General features: G+C 42.0%; 1 protein-coding gene across 2 annotated transcripts in view; it reads right to left on the reverse strand.

The window, feature by feature from the left end:
• smg1 (SMG1 nonsense mediated mRNA decay associated PI3K related kinase) overlaps positions 1 to 21,176 on the reverse strand; it is a 45,723-nt gene extending 24,547 nt beyond the window's left edge. The window contains exons 1-30 of one of the 2 annotated variants that reach the window (XM_007568314.2): positions 20,929 to 21,175; positions 18,500 to 18,648; positions 17,485 to 17,637; positions 16,211 to 16,347; positions 16,002 to 16,060; positions 14,704 to 14,917; positions 14,487 to 14,612; positions 13,704 to 13,776; positions 13,026 to 13,123; positions 12,705 to 12,878; positions 12,029 to 12,250; positions 11,552 to 11,653; positions 9,863 to 10,153; positions 9,268 to 9,398; positions 7,819 to 7,980; positions 7,218 to 7,336; positions 7,030 to 7,117; positions 6,810 to 6,911; positions 6,588 to 6,728; positions 5,651 to 5,877; positions 5,198 to 5,397; positions 4,364 to 4,525; positions 4,092 to 4,246; positions 3,866 to 3,999; positions 3,215 to 3,526; positions 2,992 to 3,133; positions 2,061 to 2,211; positions 1,845 to 1,968; positions 1,510 to 1,755; positions 755 to 906 (exon numbers count right to left, since the gene is read on the reverse strand). In XM_007568314.2, coding sequence (XP_007568376.1) covers positions 755 to 906; positions 1,510 to 1,755; positions 1,845 to 1,968; positions 2,061 to 2,211; positions 2,992 to 3,133; positions 3,215 to 3,526; positions 3,866 to 3,999; positions 4,092 to 4,246; positions 4,364 to 4,525; positions 5,198 to 5,397; positions 5,651 to 5,877; positions 6,588 to 6,728; positions 6,810 to 6,911; positions 7,030 to 7,117; positions 7,218 to 7,336; positions 7,819 to 7,980; positions 9,268 to 9,398; positions 9,863 to 10,153; positions 11,552 to 11,653; positions 12,029 to 12,250; positions 12,705 to 12,878; positions 13,026 to 13,123; positions 13,704 to 13,776; positions 14,487 to 14,612; positions 14,704 to 14,917; positions 16,002 to 16,060; positions 16,211 to 16,347; positions 17,485 to 17,637; positions 18,500 to 18,648; positions 20,929 to 21,005 — 4,623 coding nt within the window. In that variant the 5' untranslated portion in view covers positions 21,006 to 21,175. Of the gene's footprint in view, positions 1 to 754; positions 907 to 1,509; positions 1,756 to 1,844; positions 1,969 to 2,060; positions 2,212 to 2,991; positions 3,134 to 3,214; positions 3,527 to 3,865; positions 4,000 to 4,091; positions 4,247 to 4,363; positions 4,526 to 5,197; positions 5,398 to 5,650; positions 5,878 to 6,587; positions 6,729 to 6,809; positions 6,912 to 7,029; positions 7,118 to 7,217; positions 7,337 to 7,818; positions 7,981 to 9,267; positions 9,399 to 9,862; positions 10,154 to 11,551; positions 11,654 to 12,028; positions 12,251 to 12,704; positions 12,879 to 13,025; positions 13,124 to 13,703; positions 13,777 to 14,486; positions 14,613 to 14,703; positions 14,918 to 16,001; positions 16,348 to 17,484; positions 17,638 to 18,499; positions 18,649 to 20,928 lie in introns of both variants that reach the window. The other variant, XM_007568313.2, reaches the window with a different exon arrangement.
• Positions 21,177 to 21,786: the final 610 nt, after the last annotated feature.

Genomic DNA, 21,786 nt, shown 5'->3' on the forward strand with positions numbered 1-21,786 from the left:
CGCTCCGTCATAAACGCATCACATTTAAAGGGGCAGTATTATGCCTTCTCCAGGCACATAGTGCCATTTTATAGCACAATCAAGTAACCATGTTCCCTTTAATTGTTAAAAAAATGTTATAGGTCAAATATGACTTCCTAATTGAACGCCTTGGAATTGAGCCTCTGTCTCTTTAAGAACACCTGCTCTTTCTGAAACGGCACATCACAACACCACTCTTTATTAACCCTTTAACAACGTTTTACCTGCGTTGCACTAAGAAGTTGTTGCTTTTATCATGAGCTCAGCAGCTCATTATAAACAATTCCAACAGGTTTGCTAATTACTGCTGGCTAGTCTGAAGGAGCTGAATGGAGGTAATACAGGGGAGGGCTGCTCAGAGAGGAGGAAACTTGCAGACTTGGAAACTGCAGCTCTGAGGAGGAGCTGAGATTGAAGGCAGGGTTAGGTCCACCATGGTGTTTTTGGAACCTGAATGGTTGCCATGGAGATTAAAGAATTTCTCAAACATGAATGAAAGGATCAAAGCAACACTCCAGATATGGTTTTAATGAGGGAATAACATTATAATGTGCTGTAAAGCTAAAAAAAAGTTGATTTTACATAGTACTGCCCATAGCGCGATAGAACATTGTGAATGTAAATACAACTGTTTTAATGTTTAATGTTTAATTGTTGTTTTACATTGTTTAGCAATGTAAAACAACAAGCTACCATCATCTGTAAAAGCTCAAATCATAATGGTGATGCCTGCCTGTTTAAGCTGGGGTGTCATGTCCTTCCAGTCAGCCAGCAGCCATTTGCAGAGAGTCAGCAGAGAGCGGCAGGCTGCACCCTCATTCTTCCCCAGCTGGCAGTAGGACAGAGCTGCCCTGCTCAGCATCTCCATGGCAGCCACTGACTGGCCTACAGACAACGGAGATTTTCTTAAAGGAAACTGAACAGAGAGTAAAGACATCTGCAAACATCAGCTCTGCATCATTCTGCTTTGTCCAATCAGGAACTGTGAGCCCAAGCTTTCTGTGTACACAGTATGGAGAGTTCAACACCATGTTATTTACTTAGTCACATTTTTCTATGACAGTGTTCATTCTGTCTACGGAAAGTAAACATTTGTTTTGAAAAAGTGCCATGTAACATCTATGAGTTCAACAATCTGTCACTATTATGGTAATCTCTCTCACTGGTCAGACATAAAAAAGGTCAATACACTTAATATCAGTTGTCACACACATTCTTACAAGGCTTTAAGTGGCTCTATAATCAAAAACTAATAAATAATGAATAGAAAAGTAGCAATTTAGAGAAACCACTTGTTTGAATTAAAATGATCAGTTGAAAGCTTCTCCTTAATATAACAATGTAAAATTGTCATATTTTACATTGTAAAATATGACAATTCTACATTGTTATATTTGTTCCTCCTTTCATGTAGATCTGAAAGGAGGAACAAAGTCACAGAAGATGGAAATTAAGGGAGGGAACAGTGGAGGAAAGTCTATTCCTTACCTCCAGTTCGCAGCACTTTGGCCTTTTCTATCTGAACCTCTGGTCCCCATTTCTCGCCCACAGTCCCGTCCAAAGAGAGACGCTTAAACCCCTGACACAGATCCTCCTCCTGCTTCTCTTCCTGCGTCCCGTCACTGCACTGGCCAAGGAGGCGAGACGCTAGAGCTATGTTGCCTTTCTTTCGGGCGAATTTGACAGCGGTTAGACAAAGCTCCAAAAGATGGCCGTCTATTGAAGAGGAGTAACCTAGGCAACATGGAAGGTGGCAAAACAAGACATTCAGGATGATTTCAGGATCGTTCCCTGATCCAAATCAGTAATTCTGTTTCATTTACCCTTCTGGAGTTTTTGGAGCAGTTGTCTTTGGAAGGTGGAATATCTTAGTGCTTGGAGGAAAAGCTGTACATCTTGTTGTTTACAAGAGTTTAACGCCTCACTGCTAAGAGGAATCACACAGTCCTGCAAGTGAAACCAAGAGTGCACACAAAGGTGGTTTAGTAAACGAAGGTGTGTTCAAACTGCAGCTCATTGTGGGTGCTGCTGGTGCTCACGTCTTGGCCTGTGAGGGTGTTCTCCAGGGCGGTGGTACAGTGCAGCTGCAGGGTGGACAGGGTGGGCAGGGCGTCCGACAGCGTGAGGGTGGACAGGCGGAGGGGGCCAAGGCAGATCCTCCCTGTCTGCTTCAAACATCGCACCAACGTACTGCAACAGAACATCACACAGGTTCATAACATCACACATTTTAATCACTTCAACATTGGAGCTGCCTAAACACTAGTGCTGTCAATCAATTATAAAATTTAATCAGATTAATCACACTGTGGCGCTCTGATTAATCACTGTGCCTAACCTTGTAAGGTATAAATAAACTGCCCATACGTCCCATATCAAAAACCACCACTGTATCAACATTTTTAAAAAACCTCTTATTGTCTCAAACCAAACATGTCTGCAGATTCACGCAGGCTAATGATGATAAAGATAAAGAAGGTGGAAAAATGCTCAACTTTTCTTGCTTTCTACTGTCACGGAAAACTTTCAGCTGTTGCTGTCCAACGCTCACCAGATGGAGTTCATAACGCTGCTACGAACCGGGGAACCCTCAGCAGGACAGAGGCTTTTAGGTTAAAATAGGTAGTTCCATTCATCTGCATTATGTAATATTCACATGTTCAAATTGTCAGATTAATTGCATGTATTAATGTTGACGATTACTAGATTAGTTGGTGATCATTTCAGTAATCAACTCATCGCGATTAATCTGATTAATCGTTTCAGTCCTAGTTTAAATCAAAGCTCAGTGGTCCTTGAGAGGGCAGACGTGCATTATACCATTATCAAAACATTACTTGAAAATGGTCTCAAAACAACAACATTTTGCTGGACAATAATTTGTCCAGTTATTGTGACAGGTCTATGAGTCTGTGGATTGTAGAGTTAAAATGCTCAGCTGTGTTTCAGAAGAGGGGTGGGGCTGCTCACTCTGGACTGGACGTGTTCCTCTGCTCCTGCTGCTGATTGGCTTTCGCCATGGCACCGACAGCACTGCGCAGCAGCTGCACCTCGATGGCTCTCTGCAGCTCAGTGGGATCTGGACTCATGGATGGCAGAAGCCTCTTCAAATCTGAGCACATCACATCACCTCATTAGGAAATGCTTTCATTGTCCACATACACAGTTCAAGGTTCAGTCTCTCTACACTTACCCAGCTTGTCCTTGTTGCTGCCAAGAGAGCTGTAGTCCTCTCCGGGCAGCAGCTCCAGCTGCGTCCCGCACTCGGCCAGGTCTCCCTCCTCAAAGCAGGACAGGGCCTGGATGTAGTTGAAATCTGTCCTCAGGTTGATGCTGACCGGGTTGGTGGAGTTCTGCTTGAGGGCGCCGGCCGTGGCCTGCCACTCTCTGACTGAGGCCCAGTCACACAGTGACACGTAGCACTGGCAGGCCTTGTTGGCCAGGAAGTTGACCACCTCAGGGGAACACTCACTGGCCTTCAGCAGCACCGTCTTCCTGTTGTCACCTGTTCAGAGGGACAGCAACAGTTCCACATGGAGAGGGATTCTTATGCTCCAATTGCACCGACTGAACAAATGAAAGTTGTTGTTTTTACATGTTTGAAGCTGTTGGTGTGTTTAAGTGTGCTGTACTTTGTACTGGTGCAAAGTTATCAAATACATTTGTAAATACATTTATGTCAGTTTTACAATAGAAACATTTTAAGTCGATTCAACACAGATTTTCTGTATCGTAACCCCAAACCTCAAGCATCGGTAATGGAAGTGAAAAAAGTGACTTGTGCATCCATAATAAAATCTGGGATTGTATTTTTTTTTGGCATACATAAAGTATGGTGAGTTACCGTTGCTGGTGTGTTTGGGGCTAGACGTGCTGCTGGAGAGCTTGAGCAGACAACTGTCAGAGCTTTTGATGCTGCAGTCCAACCCAGTCACAGCAGAGAGTTGATCCTGGTACTCTAAAGCTGCTTTCTCAAACCTAAACACACACATTTAATAATGGGCAACGAGGGAATAAAAGGCAATGCGACACATGAGCAAAGTATCTGAGGTGTGAGGTTCGGTGCTCACCGTCCCTCAGCCTGCAGGGCAACCGATGACAGCCAGCCCAGGTTCTTCCCACAGGTCAGGAGGCTCCAGGCCGCCAGGCCCTGGATGGCCTCAGGGCAGTTCAGCTCACACAAAGCCTCCACCAGCAGCGCCAGGGGAACTTCCAGCTCTGGAGCCTATTGAGCACACAGCACACTGCACTCATCTAACCAGGAAACCATGACCTAATAAAACCTGGTCACTGTATAAAAAGATAGGAATCGGTGGAAACCTGGAAGGTTCAGAGTACTGACCTGGGTACCGCTGTTCTTAAACTCTGTGAGCAAGTCGAAGCCGTGGCGGACCGTCACTGCAGGCTGGCCAGACAGAAGGCCGACCCTCATCAAGGCCAGGCGGATTCTCGTCAGCCAGTCCTGGCAGGTCTGACGGTTTGTGTAGAAGAAAGTCTTAATGGCCTGAAATAGACAAGGACGACACAACATTTCATTAAAATCACAGCCAGGGATTTGTGGTGTTCCTACATATGACAGTCTGCTGGACTCAGTCCGACTGGGGATCAAAGATGTAACATTTATTCTATTTCCAGCTGCTGTGGTTCTCTTTCTGTCTGCACTGAGTCCAACCAACCAAACCCTTTGAGTAACCTGTTCCCCTCCTCACCTGTGGGGGCGCTGAAATAACAACCACTGAAGAAAACGACACAAAAACCTGTGAAGAAGACACTGAATGCAACTTCTGTCTTCACCAAATGTAAAAAGACATGGAGTGGTGTTAGGCTTTGGTGGTTGTAGGATTTCTGTTTTGATCACGAGTCATTTCTTCCTTAAGCGTTAGTTTTGGTTTTATTTACCCAGAATGAATTCATAAATGCACTGGAACCACACCAGAGTTCACTTCTACTGAATCTAGACCAATGTTTTTAGGTGGAGCGGTGTTCGCTTTTTCCGTCTGCGTCACATTCACAACTAAACAAAGTGGACTTTCTAGGGAAACGGACTGGAGTTGGATTAAAGTGGACCGAGTAGGACTGGTGTGAATACATCCTTAAATCTTTTGTTCTCACAACTTATAATAAAATGATTCAAGCAACAGTGAGGTCAGGGGGCATTTCTGCCACTTCTACACACCTTTGGTGGAGCAGTAAGGGCGTTAGCACAGCCTTCGTAGGCGTTGTACATGAGCTTCTCCAGGTTCTCCAGGTACTGCAGCAGCAGCGTAAGACGCAGTTGGTTTGAGTGGTGGCCGTCTCCGTCACTTCCAGGACCGGCCCAGGCTCCGAGGTCCTGCTCCGGGTTCAGACTGTGTGCGGCCAGGCTTCGGATCATCCCTGAAACGCAACCGCAAAAACAGAAACTCAGCAACTTACAGTGGAAACCCTGACCTTATTTAAAGGGGCATGCGTTTTCCAGCCACATAATTATAGCACAATCAAGTAGCTATGTTACCTTAACATGTTATAAAAATGCTTTAAGCACTTTCAAACATGACTTAAAAATTATTTTGCCATGCTTATCTATCCTTATTCCATAACATGAGAGGCATTAAACATTTCCTCCATTGTTTTCAGCGTCCTCATTTACCCTCGATGGTCTGGAAGGTGTCCTGAGCTCGGCCCAGAGGCGTGCGGAGCTTCGACAACACGGTGAACTGCGCCGCCTCCCAGACGGCCCACTGCCACAGCACCACCTCGGTTTTCAGCAACGCCCGTGGCACCGTGACCGGCCGGCTGCTGTCCACGCTCCCACGGCGCTCCCGCTTATCCAGCCGTTGGCAGCTGTAGTACAGCCGCTCCAACCACGGCTCCTTGCTGCAGAGAAAGGAACAGGAGAGCTGAAATGTGGCTCACATTCAACATCAAGCCTGTTACAAAGGGAGATTTATAAAATAACATTGTTAAAAAATATTCAATATGTTTTGTCACTCATTTCAGAAAGTGAAACTCATTAAATGAACTCATTCTGCATCCACCGAGATATTTCAAACCTTCATTTGATGTGATTTTGATGATTACGGCTTTAAGAGAACAAAAACCCAAAATTTTGTGTCTGAATTTTTTTATTATGACACTTAAATGTTGGAATCTCATTGCATCTCACCCAATAAGCCAATTAACTCCAAACTAAGGCTGCAACTAACAAATTATTTTTGTAACCAATTATTCTGATAAGTAACCAGATAAAAAATAAATTGACACATTCTGTAGATTTTTCATTTAACCACACAAGACCTTTTTGCACAAAATTAGAAATTCATTAAAAAGATGTAAATTAATGATTACAATTCTCTTTAATAAGAAAATAAACATTGTGTGTACACTGTGTGTTCAGTGACCAAAAGAATTAGAAGCTCTTTTGTCCCCAGCCCAAATATAATGAAGCAATCAGACCAAATGCGATTTCAGTGTCTGGTTTACATGCAAAATCCAGGGTGGTTTGACAAGTCTAATGTTGCGTGTTTGAAGTGTTTCAAGCGTTCAAAAGAATATCTAGAGAGCTGAAATGTGGCAGTGAGCCGTACCCTCCACGGTGAAGGACTCCATACAAGATAAAGCTGATGAGGTCACTGAAGTCCTGGGGGTGGAAAGTGCTGCTTGGTGCCCGGCTCATGTGGTGGCGAATAGCCAGAGAAATCTCTCTGATCTCAGAGTGGTTATGGTTGCTGCGAACAAAACAAAAACCATCTGACTCATGTCACCTCACATCAACAGATTCAGCTCACATTAACATGAGGAGGTCCTACCTCAGAGCCACGTCCAGGGGAATGGTTCGGAGAAGTTTGGCAAAGGCCTGCCGTACTCTTACTGCCGAGTGCACCAGCTGGACTCTGCACACATCCATGCACCTGGCAGACCACCACATAACGCCAAACACACAGAACAGAGACTGGCCATGAGAGGCTGCGCTAACATCTGCAGCACAGAGCTAAATCCAGGCGTCCAGGCCTGCAGAGTGAGGCTCACCTCTGCAGTAGCTCAGTAGACAGGCATGGAGAGAGGACCTGTAAGCTATGGCATGTTTGAAGGCAGATACTGTGATCCTCATGGAGAGCTGAGCAGGAAACAGAATAGATAAAAACATGGTAAACATGAGTCAAACGTGTGTGTGTAGGGACAGCATTAAAAGAGGAAGCCAGGATGTCTAGCCTCACCATTATCCAGCAGGCCTCTGCAGAACCTGCTGAACGACGGCAGGGAGAAGAGCGGGCTGTAGGTGTCTGACTTCACCATGAGCAGAGACACTTCCTGGGCCCAGGTCAGCAGGAGCTTCCTGCAGCAACAAACAGGCAGCGCATGGGAACCTACTCTGCTTTAACAGTCATTTCTCATCACTACTGGGCCTATTAACATACACTGTCTATCAGGCAATAAGAAAGACTAAAAATAAATAATTACTTGCAAAACAGATTCATGTATTACTGTTCCAATAAATTCAACAAAAGAAGGGAAGAAGTTTATTCTATAACTGAGCAATAAATAGATGTCTTTGTAATATACAAGTGTTATATATATATATATATATACATACATAGACACTGAAATATATTTTCACAGAACAAACCCTTTTGAATAGTTTTCTATGTGTATGTGTCTAATAGTTTTATTAAATTCAAATTAAAAAATTTTAATTGATGCCATTTGTTTCACAAATACAGATTGCAATATCTGAACCCATTACTTGATTTTTTTTTTTTTTTTTTTTTTTGTGTAAGTCATCTCCCTCACATCCTCCAGTGTGTGTGCTTCCCAAACCTGGCATCTGGGTAAAGATGCTCCTTTGACAGCAGGTTGCCAAGGAGACTGAGCAGTGTGCCAAAGTGTTTCTTTGTGGCTGTGGTCACCGTGCTGATGACGGCTCCGTCGAACAGGGAGGGAGACGATGACGACAAGCTGGATGAGATAAAATGATCATGTCTGCAAAGGGAAAAACAAGAGGTGATCAAAGGAAACGGGAAATCTGGAATTACATTTTCAAGCAACAGAACAGAGGTATTGTCTTCCAGGTGTTTGTAATGAACAGACTTGAATAATAACTGCTTACAAATATTCATCTTCTGATACCTTGTATAATTTTTTGAAAAATAAATCCGGTTTATGTGAGTACAGGTTGCTTGTATGTTAGAAGTACACTGTTGCTATATTGACAGGTTGACACCGCCCCCTGCTGTTGGCCCAGGAAACAACAGCTGACTTTAGCAACATCTACTACCTGCTGAAGACAGAAGCAGCCATCGAAACATGTCGCATATGTTTCTACAGACAAAAAAATGTTATTAGTACAGATTTCTTTGTACTAATAACAAAGAGATCCTAAAGACTAGGCCCAGGAGGTTTACCTCACAGGTTGTTCTACACAGTTCTGACTAAGGAGGGCTGAATACAAATGACTGGCAAAGCTTTCAGCTGCTTTATGTTTGTGAAAATCTTTGAACAGCACGCATGTTTCCTTCTACTTTGCGTTGATCTATGTTCAAAGGTATTGTGATAACAATAAGCATGACAATATGAACCACATATTAAATTTCTTAGATAACTGTATGGCTGTTACTGCATGGTACAGCAATCATAGTGCTACAAACACAAATACTGCTCTTGAAAACATTTGTAATACTCTTATTTAGGGCACAAAGTCACATAAAGTAGTGTGACTTGTATCACTAAACTTCTCAGACTGGATTTAATCATATTTATTGACACTTATTGAACAAACAGAGGAGGAAATATTAAAAATAATCCTGACTGAACAGACAGTTTTTTTATTTTTTAAACATCAGTAATTGAAATTTATTCTGACAACGATAAATCAACATTCTTATGACGAGAAATGATAAAAAATATGATAAAGGCCCATCCCCAGTTCAACATCATTTGGCTTTTGGCTTTAAGAAGATCCTAACCCTAACCCTTGAATGCAGAGGAGGCTAACTACTTATTAATATTTTAGCAGTTTGTTAAGTTTTACCAATACATTCTGGCACAACCAGCCCTCATGAACATTCATGATCTCTATATGGGCCAAAATAAAAATGAGTTTATTTTGGGCTGTCGGGGTTCAACAATCAGACACTTTGGTTTGATGATATTAGTTTGATCAAAAAACCAAATTCCAGAATTCAGACCACATCTTCCACACAGGATTGACGCACAGCTTGTTGCGAATCTTAACCAATAAAATTCCACTAAGGGATGGTGTGTCTTTACCTGGTGCAGTGTGAGTACAGGGAGTAGAGCACAGCGTACTGGATGGCAGGGTAGAACACAGCCAGCTCAGAGTGAACCACTGTCAGGTTCTGACTCAGCAGAGTGAAGACTGTTGGACTCAATGCCCACATCTAGAGAGAAACACAGACAGAACAGGCATCAGCTTCAGTTCATGCCACCAGAAACATCTGCAATAATTCACAGAGAAAACATCAACCCTTACACTGTAAAAACACTAAATCTTACCAAGTATATTTTGGTCTAGTTTCTAGAGCAAATGTCTAAGTTTAGTCTTATTTCAAGTGTTTAACTTACAAGTTATGTTGCAGCAAAGACACAGGAGCTTGTTTTAAGTCAATAAGTCCTTAATATTGATTTAAAAAAAAGCAGTAGTTCAATGGGTAGATTATTTCATTTATGACATGGGAAAAATGCCGTATTATAAGTGAAATAACCTGCTAATTGAACTAGTACTCTTTCATCAATATTAAGAAATTATTGACCTAAAGCTAGCTCCAATATCTTGCTGAAAAGTTACTTATAAATTACTTTTGTCTTGAGCAATCGTCATAGCTTACACAGTAACACAGCTTACCCCTATAAGGGAATTCTTGGTGTTTCCAATAGTGGTGAGGGTACTGAGGTTGAAGATCAGGGTGAACTGAGCTTTGTCCACAGGCATGCTGAGAGAGGTGAAAGCAGGGTGCTGGATGGCTGAGCATGTGCTGGCCGGCACCGTGTTCCTGTCGGGGGGAGCCAGGCTCTCCATCAGGCTACACAGAGCACACGCCATCTCACCCAGCACCAGCTTATAGGCTGCCTCCAGGGTGGGGATGTTCTTGAGGCTCAGCAGAGCCTGGTAGACACTGTGAACACCAGCCATCACCTGTGGAAGGAAGACAGACACACACACACACACACACACACACACATATATGCATTGAACCACTTCTTTCACTTCTGATACCGTTATTTGAGGTTTAGTATCAGATGATAAGGATCCCATACAGAAAAAGAGCTGAATTAACATTTCTATTTTTAAACAGACAAATGTACTGAATTACAATTTGCTAACTCTGCACCAGTACAGCTCATTGAAACACACCAATGGCTTCAGAATATTGGTCAAACATGTAAAAACAACTTTAATTTGTTCAGTCAGTGCAACAGCCTGTGTAATATAAATAAAGAAACTGAAACTGACAAAACCAACAGGTTGACTATATTGACTATATTGGTCAAACAGAAAATAAACTGCAACAAACCTTTCAAATGGTGCAGAAAGTGCAATTAGGAATTCTAAATATAATGTAAAATAAATAATGCATGGTGTCACACAGAGCATAGAATTAGTTTGAATAGATCTGCCCTTATGAATTGTCACCGATACCCGATCTAGAATTTTTCTCAATATCTAGAGTTCATCTAGTCATTTCCTTCCCTGTAGCACCAACCCAACTGAACATCCTCAGTTGCACCATGTGAAAACATTCAGCGGAGGGAAAGCAAGTGTCCATGGAAAGTGTTCTGAAGTCTTTTCTCCCATGGTTTTGAGATTAAATCCTCGGTCATTTATGGCTAACATATTAACCAGGCCAGGCACGTTGACTGATGAACACCTTGTTACTAGAGAAATCAGCAGGTTATTATATTGGGCTCTTTTTATGTCTGACCAGCCCTGAAATGAGGCAGTAAGAAGCTTTAAAATGAATCAGCTTTTTCTACAGAGTCACATGACCAACCACTGGTGATGGATCAATTTTCCCAACAGACAACTGTCAACAAAGATGGAGGAATTCTAGGAAATCCAATACTGTTTTTTTTAGGAGATGAGAGACGGGAGAAAGGTTCATAATCACAAACGACCAGGGCTTTACAACAAATGTTTAACCACCTGCACACTTTGCTCAGTCTAACAATGTAAACATGCTTTCCTGTTGTATGTAAAGGGTCACAGATTAATATTTAGCCTCGTAATCACCTAGAAGCTCTTAAGAAAATCAAATGAATGCAGAGCAGAAGTTACCTTTGGTTGTATATTCAAGCAGATCAAAGTTGTTTGAAAGAGGCTCTATTATAATTGTTTTATCCTCTTAATTTTTTTCCCCATTTTAGCTATTAGTCATATCACAGTTTAGACTCTGACTTCAAGCAGTCACTTTTTAAAGCGAGGGAGGAATGAAAGTCATTTCTGCCATATTTTAAGAACATGTATTTTTGTATTTTTCTGCGATGTCTAAACATTGCTGACGATTTGGCAGACGTAGCTCAAATGTTTTCATACCTCCTTCTCTGGATGGAAACGGAGATTCAGAAGATGCGAGTCCGGCGCCAGGAGCTTCTCAACAAACGACACAGGAAGTTTGGTGTTCACCTGATCCACGATCTGAAAAACATTCACAACCTCAGACACATTCTGCAGACAGGCGATAATAAAACTTAGCAGAAATTAATCAACACATCAGTGGAGGACTGATCTGTTGATCAATTTTTGGATTAACTGATTAATAACTGGACAGCAAAAGTTTCTTATTGGACGACTGCTTTATGAAATATCAACCAGGTGAAGCTAAAACTGCCACCTGAGGAGTTCTGGGGAGAATATATTTATATACATGCATCTATATTCTTTATGCTCCAGTTAATTGTAAATCAATTACTAAATGAGCTGACATTTATTTCAACATTCATCACAATTAATTTATTCATCCTTAAACTAAATTAAAAGCAAAAAAGATAATAACTGTGTAAATGACAATACCAGAGTAAGCAGACTGAGCACAGCCAGGCTGTAGTCGGAGCCACAGGCCAGGCAGCAGTCCAGCTGGTCCAGGCCGTAAACGAGGACCGCCTCCATGAGCTGACCGGTGGGCTCCACACTGGCCAGCAACACACCCACACACTCATTCCCTGCTGTGAGAACGGCCTCGGAGAACTGGACCTGCTTGGCTGCCGTCACACACGCCAGAACTCGGTTTAAAACCTTTAAAGGCAAACGGCAGAGGAGGTCACTTCATTTTAAGGTCATTAACAACAGGACATGTTCAATCATGTTTGAAAACTAGGTTGGGTTTCATCTAGAATGACTTCAAACCTATGCATCATTTTCCTTTGCACTACTAACTGTAGGCCAGACGAATAAAATCCAGACAAAACCAAATGCATTTGTGGTTTAGGACTAAAAAAAAAGGAAAAAAGTTCCAGAAGGCTTAATTCTTCGGTAAGACATCACTAACGATGTCCCAGTTTTTACACGTTGTGTCCAATTATATCCATTACTGTTCTCTGATTATTAAAGCTGCCGTATTTAACTTTTATAAACAATATGCTTTTATACATATTTCTTAAAACTGTCACCATGTCATGGCAGAATAACATGAGACAGATAATCTGCGGTTTAATATGTCTGCTTGATTTTCCCTGTGAAGCGCTCTTACATCAGTGACGTAGACCTCAGTGATGGGGGGTCCTCTCACAGGACTGAATCTCTCTCCGATGCTGCGGACCACGGTGCTGAAGACCCTCAGCAGAGCCGCTAGCTTGGGCAGGGACACAGAAGGAGGGGGGATGTCTTCATCCACCGCCTCACCTGACGTCACATGACTCAGGTCCTACACAGAGCAGGCACACTTAATGTAAATCACTCAAGTCAGAGCCCAGTCCCTGAACTGAGAAAGGTTTTCCATTTCATACATCATCTATAAGCCCAAAGTAGAATATGAATTCAAACCACTTTAGAGATAAAAACATGAAGTCACCTCAGCATATGCCTCCATGTCTTCTAAGAACTGGCCCAGTAGGGTGGTGGAGAAGGTGAGGTCTGCCACCCAGAACTGCTCTAGACTCTGTAACCAACCTACACACAGGAGGAGACTCATCAGACAACGTTCAGACTGATGCATAGTTGCATGCTTTCATACAGCTTGGCTACCGATACGACTAAATATTGTGATAACTATATCAATTGTGGTAGCTGAATATTTTCCTCTTTTGTTTCCCCTTGTCTTCTGTGCTTCCATCACTCTGTAATATTCTCATTTTCTGGATTTGGGGGCTTTCATTATCTGTAAATAAGGGCCTTAAATATTTCACTATGCGTGATATTTCTATAGAATATGAGTTTCACTTTCTGAAATGAGGAACTTAAAACGTTGAACTTTTTCAGTGTATTATAATTTTTTGAGATGTACTTGCATTCAGCCTGAGTCTAACATGACGGTTACAGTTCTTGGACTACGACACATGGAGAAATACACAGTTTTGTTTGGGTTTTTTTTAAAGCTAAAATCAAATGCAAAACATACAATACGATGTGAAAAGACGTCCTTTATTCACAGTCTCAAAACAGACCGACAAACAAAACACTCTGCTGTTTAATAAGTGTCTGGGATTTGCTCAGAAATGTTCAGTGTGACGTCAACAGGAAACAAACTGACCTGAAACCTGCTGAGTGAGTGACTGCCTCTGGGTGTGGTCGATGTGCCAGCCCACTAAGATGTCCACTGTGTCCTGTGGGAGAATATGGACAGACATGAGGAACTGGAGCTGCTGTGAGTCCAGATGTTGTTCTATCCTCAGCAGTGTTGTCACATCTCAGGTCAGAAATCTGTTTTTCTCTGCTTGATTATCCAAAGTTTCCTAAGCTTAATTTATTATGAGACTAATCGATTAATTAAGACAGGCTTAGGTGAAGGACAAGTAATGCAATAATTTACAGAAATGCTAATAATTTTCCAGACAAATGTTCCTTTTGTACACATATCCAGACAGGAAATTCCTTTAAAGTGCATCCATATTTGTTAAAACTGTCACCATCTAATGAGACAGATAATCTGTGAAATCAATCTCCTTCCTGAGCTGCTATTGCCGTCTGAAGAAATGCGCCGTTCCCAACCAAAAACAACCAACCAGAGCCAGGAGAAGAGGCTGAGAGCTGTCAATCAATCTCATGTACTCCTGTTAAATGTACAGATTGGTTGTTTCTAGTTGGCAGTAAGAGAAGGCAGAGGAGCTAAATTTTTCATAGATTATTTGTCTTACACCGTACTGTCACAACATGGTGACAGTTTTAACAAAATGTAAAAAGCCTTTTCATAAAAGTTACATTCTGCAGCTTTAATTAAGCTTGGTGCTTTTGCAAACTGCATAGAAACTCAGGTCAAGGTGGGTGTGGATGCATCAGACTTAAAGCAGGAAGTTATCGATGCTGGAATGCTCACCCTGAAGTTGGTGCTGAAGACATGTGGGTAGCAGCGGGCCACCTGGAGAATACACTTGACGCTCTGACAGAGCAGCTCTGGGGTGTCCACGTTCTCCAGGATGGACTGCAGGTTGCTCATCACCAGCTGGAGCAGAGAGCATACCACAGTTCCTACAGGCTCTGCCCATCAACACCTCACACTTTGTGCGGCCCACAGAGCGTTAGAGAGCCTTTACCTGCATGATGTGAGAGAAGGCCTTCCTCTCCCCGGCAGCCTCCAGAGCCCGCTGCGCTGCCACCAGGTACAGCAGCTTCACTTCATCACGACCACCAGAGTTAAACTTTGTGAAAAGCCACTTGAAGATGCGCTCCGCCTCGTAGCTGAGCACCGTGCAGAGGAGGCCGACGCAGGCCGCTGCTTCCTGACGCAGCTCCCACAGCAGCTTACTGCTGCAGATGGGAACCATGCAGAGGAGGGAGCAACGGTCACACACACACACACACCATACAGGAAGAGTCATTGCTAGAAAGCTAAACTGTGTTCATGAGACTTGCTGCCGGGAAGGAGACATTTATGACCAGGGTTCAGAGCCATGAATGAAACAAAGTCCAGAGATGGGAGAGGCTTAGAGCAGCTTGTATAATGAGTTCAGCAAATGTAAAGTTCCACCAGGTGTTTGCTAATTGCTGATGGCTAGTCTAAAGGATCTGAGAATGGGAGTGAAGAGGGAAGTCTGCTCTTCTAAGAAACGGCAGCTCTGAAGAGGAGCTGCGTCTGTAAGGTGGGGCTTGGTCCGCAGCTGAATGGTTGCCGTGGAGATTAAGGGGTTTCTTAAATATGTATGAAAGAATTAGGGCAACAGCCCAGGTATGATTTTGGTGAAGGAATAAAATCATAACACGACGTAAAGCTCAAAAAAAGATGATTTTATATAATACCGTTCCCTCCTTTATGACAGCTCAGTTCTACTCCATTATTACAGGCCTTCTTTTCCAAGCCGCAAATTATAGTTCACCGTGTGCTTGTGTGAATCTTGATCACAGGCATTTTTTTGTGTTGCCTTTATAACTTTAACATTTGAAAAGTGCAAAAACGTGCAGGTGTGTGATATGGCATATTTTTGGTATCAATCCAATATCAAGTAAATACAGGCCTGTATTTACTTAGCCTGTACTGCCGATTCCCAGTGTTTCCAGGGGGGTTTCACTGTTTCACTGTTACCAGTAAAACTGGTAGGGTGAGGCACCCTACCAGAAGAAAGCTTCTTAGCTTTATTAATTCAAGTACTGCAAGATTCTGTCGTGAGCTAGTTTGGTGAGCTACGTGTTGGCTCTTCATCTCAAGCTGGGGTTATACCCGACACATTGAACTGTGCACAACTGGGCCCATTACCCAATCTCTTCAGGTCTTAAGAAATGATTACAATCACACTTAAAGACAGGATAATTAGTCCTGGACCAATCATATCCCACATTTTCGCTTCTCTCCACACAAGCACACCGTTTCACAAACGTACAGCTCACAGCCTCTTACCTCTCATTCAAGATATCATTCAAAGTGCTGAGGATGGTGTCCAGCTGTTTGACCATGGTCTGAAACGAGACACACAGGGTGAGACAGATTACTGCAAAAAAAATAAACAACAGTACAACATTCCTAGCTGTGAACAGCAGCTGCGGTTCAATGTACCATGGTCTTGCTACTACGATGGTCAAAAGGAAAACAATGTGAACGTGACTGACCACTTTGCTCTCGCCATGGCTGATGAACTCCTTCAGCTGCTTTAGGGTGGCCAGCCTCCGGTCACGGTCGTCCTCCCTGGAGACTCTGCGCAGGAGGTTGGCCAGTCGAGACTCCTCCGAGTGAGCCATCCCTCTGTCTGCACCAACACGCCCAAACACACACACCTTTAGAATGTTTTCTGGATGTCTTATTCTCAAAGTGTGAAATCATGCCGCATGGCAATCTTGACAGCAGCTTAAAAAAAGGAAGAAATCAACTGTGGCTAGCATGTTTAATCTGATGTTTAAGATTGTCTTCATCCCAGCATGGGCTTTATTTAACTTTTTTTTTTTCCAATAATTAGCTTTTGTTGACAATATAGGTTGTTTTTCTTTTTATCCTCTTTTCTTTTTACTTATTTCCAGTCTGATTATTGTGAATTAAGACACACTAAGAGAAAAGATGCATCTTACAATGAAGCATGTTGTATTTGACCCCAAAAAACTGTAGAATCAGTTTGTTCAAACTAATCTTAGTCAGAAACACGCCACAGACAGGATGAAGCAGCAGGAGAATTTTAACTGCAATATTTTTGCTAAAAATTGGGATAACCATATGAATTATGATTGATCTGAATGTCTTTTCTTTCTTAAGAAAAACACAATGTCCATACCATGAACCACCAATCTGGAACAAACACCGAGTTCCTTAAATCAAGGCTAAAAACTCATTTGTTTACAGCTGCCTTTGATTCATAACAACTGGAACATTGATCAATATATTTAAAGTATATCTGAGGATTGTTCCTGATGTTTTTGACGATGGCGTTTGACAAAATGTAATGTTTGTTTCTTGTTTCATAATTAGTTAATGTGCTATTCTTTTGTCATATAAAGCACTTTGAACTGTCTTGTTGCTGAAATGTCAATGTCAAGTTCATTTATGTAGCACTTTAAAAAAACAGGCTGAAATCACAGCAAAGTGTGTTTTTTAAATTCAGTTGTCAGATATCTGTGAACAACATGGTTAATGATAAACTTGACTTACCACATACAGCACTACGACACACACCTATCTTAGCCGTTTAGCTAAGAGTTCATTCAACTGTCTAAATATGTTAGAGTTGCTTAGAGTCTGAATTCATCATTTTAAATATTATGTCCTACGAAATGTCTCATCCAGGCAGTCCTTTGAGATTACGACTTCTCACATACTGATACTTTGATGACTACTGTGACGTGATATAGTGACGTTAAATTCTTATGTCAGAGCTTCACCAGGTTTCCCTGCTTACCCTGCGATTTCCTCATTTCCTTTGAAGCTAAAGCACGATTTCCATGCTGAAAAGTAGTCAGATCCGACGTCACGTCATTGGGCCTCAACTCTTCCCCCAGCGACTTCCAACCAAATGCTGTATCACACACACCGGGCTCAACTTCATATCCAGCTATGGAGAGGAAACGTGAAGGGTTGGAGTAAAAGAGAAACATACAACCCTCTTTGGTCAACATGCAATTCGGAGTATTTTGTTGAAGTTCTCATCATCTTGTGACACCAGCCAGACACTTTGAAATTACAAAATAGCTATTAATAACTAGAACAACTTAAGTAATTATGCTGTGTGTGAATGTAAGGGAGTAAACATTGTGGCCTCTTGGATTTTTCTGCTGCTTCATAGTGAACAATTCCCACTGATCTTAAGAATAGAAACTGATATTAATGTGCAACAATTTCAACAAGTTAGTTACACCTTCATAGAGCACGTCCCCTCCTTTTTTAATGACATCATGGGGAGGAAGTTAGCGAGGCACCAAACAAATATTAATATCTGTATTGGTCCCAATATTGAAAAAAAAAGTCTATCAGTGACAATGTGATCAATTCATAAAGACAGATCTATTCAGTCTCGTTCTATTCACAGAGTGATGTCATGTTTTATTACTTATTTTACATCATATTTAGAATTCTCAATTGTCAATTCTGCTCTGTTTTTCTGTATCAGGTTGGTATTGGCCGATGCTAGATCAGCTAATGACCTGGCATTCTCTTTATAGCCTCCATTTTGGGTCCCAATCTGAAAACCTACAACCTTGAACCTTAAAGTTTGGTGAGTAACCAGGCTACCTGCAGCACAGACATCCACTGAAGAAGGTTCGCAAGGTGGTGAGACCTCTAGTGGAGTGGGCATGTAAACCTTCTAGAACCATAAGCAACCTGGTAGATTTTCTGACTTATGTCTACAGACGGCACATCTATGCCCTGGGCTGGAATGTGAATCAAATAGATCCTCTTCTCTTAGACAGCCTTACCCTCCTCCTGATGTGCATCTGCAGCACCGTAGGCATCACTGTGGAGCGGAGGCTGTTCAGGGCACCTGGGGGGCAATACGTCATACGATGGTCCAGAACCAAGTTCTCTGGACTTCAATTTGTCCTGAAGGGATGACACGCCGTCACCTCTGAGGCGTTCATGGAAAAAGGACAGGAAAAAAAAAAAAAAGGTTTTAACTGCACTGGTTTTTGTACGCTAACTTTCATATTGGCTTTAGGTGCTCTATTCCAGGCCATGTGAAAGAAAGCAACAGGAGTGACATTGTAATTCTTAATGATTTAGGAAAGTGAGACAGAGATATGACCATAATCAGACTGTATATTGAGTGTAGATGGCATGCATCAGCAATACCTTAACTTAATACCAAAATCAGTCAACTTTAAGATGACTGGCTGCTTGGGAACAAAACCTCATGGGCTGAAAGGTGTGACCATATTCTAGAGATGTGATGCAGGGTCAGATTTAACAAGAAGTGTACAAGAGTTACACAATATTAAGACACAATGTTATTAAGCAATAACATTGGTGGATGTTATGATAATTATATGACTTGTAATAAATGAACAAAAACTGTTGATGTATTTCTGCTTCCACAGCAGATAGACTTTAGACGGCAGCTGCTCCAAATTAAAATTCATTTTTTTCATCTCAACAAGGTTTAAAACAAACAAAAAAAGTGCTTCAGGCCAACATCTGTTGCTCTGGCACTGAAAAAACTAGCCATTAATTTAACTTCTTATTGATTTGACTCCATTTTATGCTGCATTAAATGACAGGTGTGGGATTAGCCAACACATTCTGTGTGTTGTAGGTCTTTGCTTCTGTGTAAACATCAATTTCCAAAGGAAGAAATGGTTTATAGTAAATAGCATGGCAGTAATATAGTGTGAGAATAGTTAGAGCAGTACTAATATTGAATATTACCATTTAAGTCATCTTCAGTTGCCTTGCAATTACATTGATATTGGTCTCAAATCTACTGCTGAAGACACAAACAGAAGGCTGGAAACATTTGAAATCATTTAAGAAAATAAGTGTAAGGAGGCAGACACTTTGACAGCACTGTAATTAGACTAACCAAACTTCATGACCAAAACAGACAGAATTTTGTGCATAAGATCTTAAAGCTTAGAGAAAGTAGTGATGGAAAAGAAAGAAAAGAGCCAGGAAGATGGAATTGCACGTTTTCCTAAGATTGTGCCTCAGTGGTGATTTGTTCTGGGAACATCTCACCAAGAGGAGTAAGTAAATGTATTGTTTTACATTTTTCTGTTAAAACACTTGTTGGTCACCAAACAGACAAATGAGAGGCAGCGTGCTCCTCTTGCATGTCTACAAGTGCATCACAATTAATCAGTGCGTCACTGAAAAGTCATTTATTTCTGTATTCAGTTAATGAATTTCATACATTCGTTTCACAGATGGACCTGTGTGTGGGTTTATATTGAATTTTTACCTGGCTGGTTTAATTCAAGAGATCAGGCTGTAAATCTGTTGACAGACTGTTTTTCTGAAGTGTTGCTGTACCTGACGCCTTTCTCTCTGCATGCTCCTGCTCTGGACTGTTTCCAATTTGCTGAAATCAAAGTGTGAGACACTGAGGCTGACCTGTGCGGGTCGGGGTTGTCATGATGATTTACCGAGCTGCAGGTGCAATCTACTGACTCTAAACATAATAGATATTGGTGCGATGTGGCCTTAAGTCTCACACACAGAAGTGAGAAGTAATGTGCTTTCTACACTGCTTGTCTCAGTGAGCTCGGGCCTTTAACAGGTTGCTACACTACAAAGGGCTTCCCCCACGACGTTCCACTGACTCTCGGAGTTCATTCATTGCTGTGTTGACTTGCTGTGTTTATAAATTATCACCGCAATAAGAAACGATGTCAGCGCAGTCCTATTTTTGCATCTAGGTTTCCGGAAGTGACTTGGAGGTAGGTAACATTACACAGCAGGGTGGCGGCTTCCTTCAGCTGACTAGCATCGTTAGCCAGCGCGAACAGAGGTGTAGGAAGGCTAACGGGCTAAAGCTTCACGTTCGGACTAATGTTCACAGGGAATGTGTTGTCATTAAGATGAGAATTAATTTTATTCTGTCTTTGGCTCATATGTTCCACACGCCACTTGTCAATAAACCCCAAACAGCCATCGCTCCTAACGTCCTCCGAGTAGCTTTAGCTCTGAGCTCGGCACACCGTGATGGAGGCTGGTTAAAACAGCTTGTGTTGCTACTGCAGCTCCAGCTATTTCACAGACTGTAACATAAAACGGCTAAACGGAGAGGAAGGTGTAAAATTGAAGTGAAAACATGGAGGTATCTGACTCCCATCTGGCCACAGCCCAACACAGCAAAACACCCAGGCCCCCCGAGAGCCGCCGTTTTATTTTGAGAAGAGTACCAACCAACCTGGGCTGCCAGTCGTTCCAGTGTGGCCGCAGTTTGTGGGCGCCGCTGAGCCGAGACCCCGGGGCTTTACGGTTCATTACCTTTTGGAGCGCTGCATGACCTGCCCGCAGCGCTACACGAGTCTTTCTGCAGCTTCGTTCTTCACATTTATGCTCTGTCAAGTCTCAATAACTGCTTAGCAACTTGTCATTATAGCTAGCATACGACGGCGTTCTTCTTCTTTCACTTCTACGTCGTCTTCTACTTCTTCTTCTGAGGGGGACTCACGGTGGCACAGCCAGCCTCGTGATACGGTACCGCCACCCTCTGAGTCGACCGGATACAGAGCACCCAAAATGATATTCCTACACGAATATCATTACTTCAACATTTTACTCAAGTAACAGTAAAAAAGTAGCCGTCCAAGAAATTACTTAAGAGCAAAAAATAATCCGTAAAGGTGCTTCTCGGGTACTGAGTAACAGTTTAGTTTTCTTTGTACTAACAGTTCGTAACATCTGATATATTTACAACGATGTCGTCAGACAGACAAAAAAATAGTTATTTGTAAGTTCTGATATTTGAAAACTAAAATTGGAAACAACAACATGCAAATAACATTTTGAGCAGAAGAAACACATGTCCAAATCAGTATGTTTCTATAAAAATCTTATGACATGAATTCTTTTTTACATGTTATAACAAGGTAGAATATTTCCAGTGACAATACATGGTGTTTACTGTATATTCACTTAACCTAAATGTCACAATGGGCTTAGCGGATAGGAAATAACAGTAGAACAACCAAGTTGGTGCACAAACAGAAGGTTTCACCTCAAACTGTGGGTGTCTGTGTGTCATGCAGTTTTTGTTAAAACA

This window comes from Poecilia formosa, unplaced genomic scaffold, assembly GCF_000485575.1.
Source record: "Poecilia formosa unplaced genomic scaffold, Poecilia_formosa-5.1.2 Scaffold220, whole genome shotgun sequence".
NCBI classification, from domain to species: domain Eukaryota; kingdom Metazoa; phylum Chordata; class Actinopteri; order Cyprinodontiformes; family Poeciliidae; genus Poecilia; species Poecilia formosa.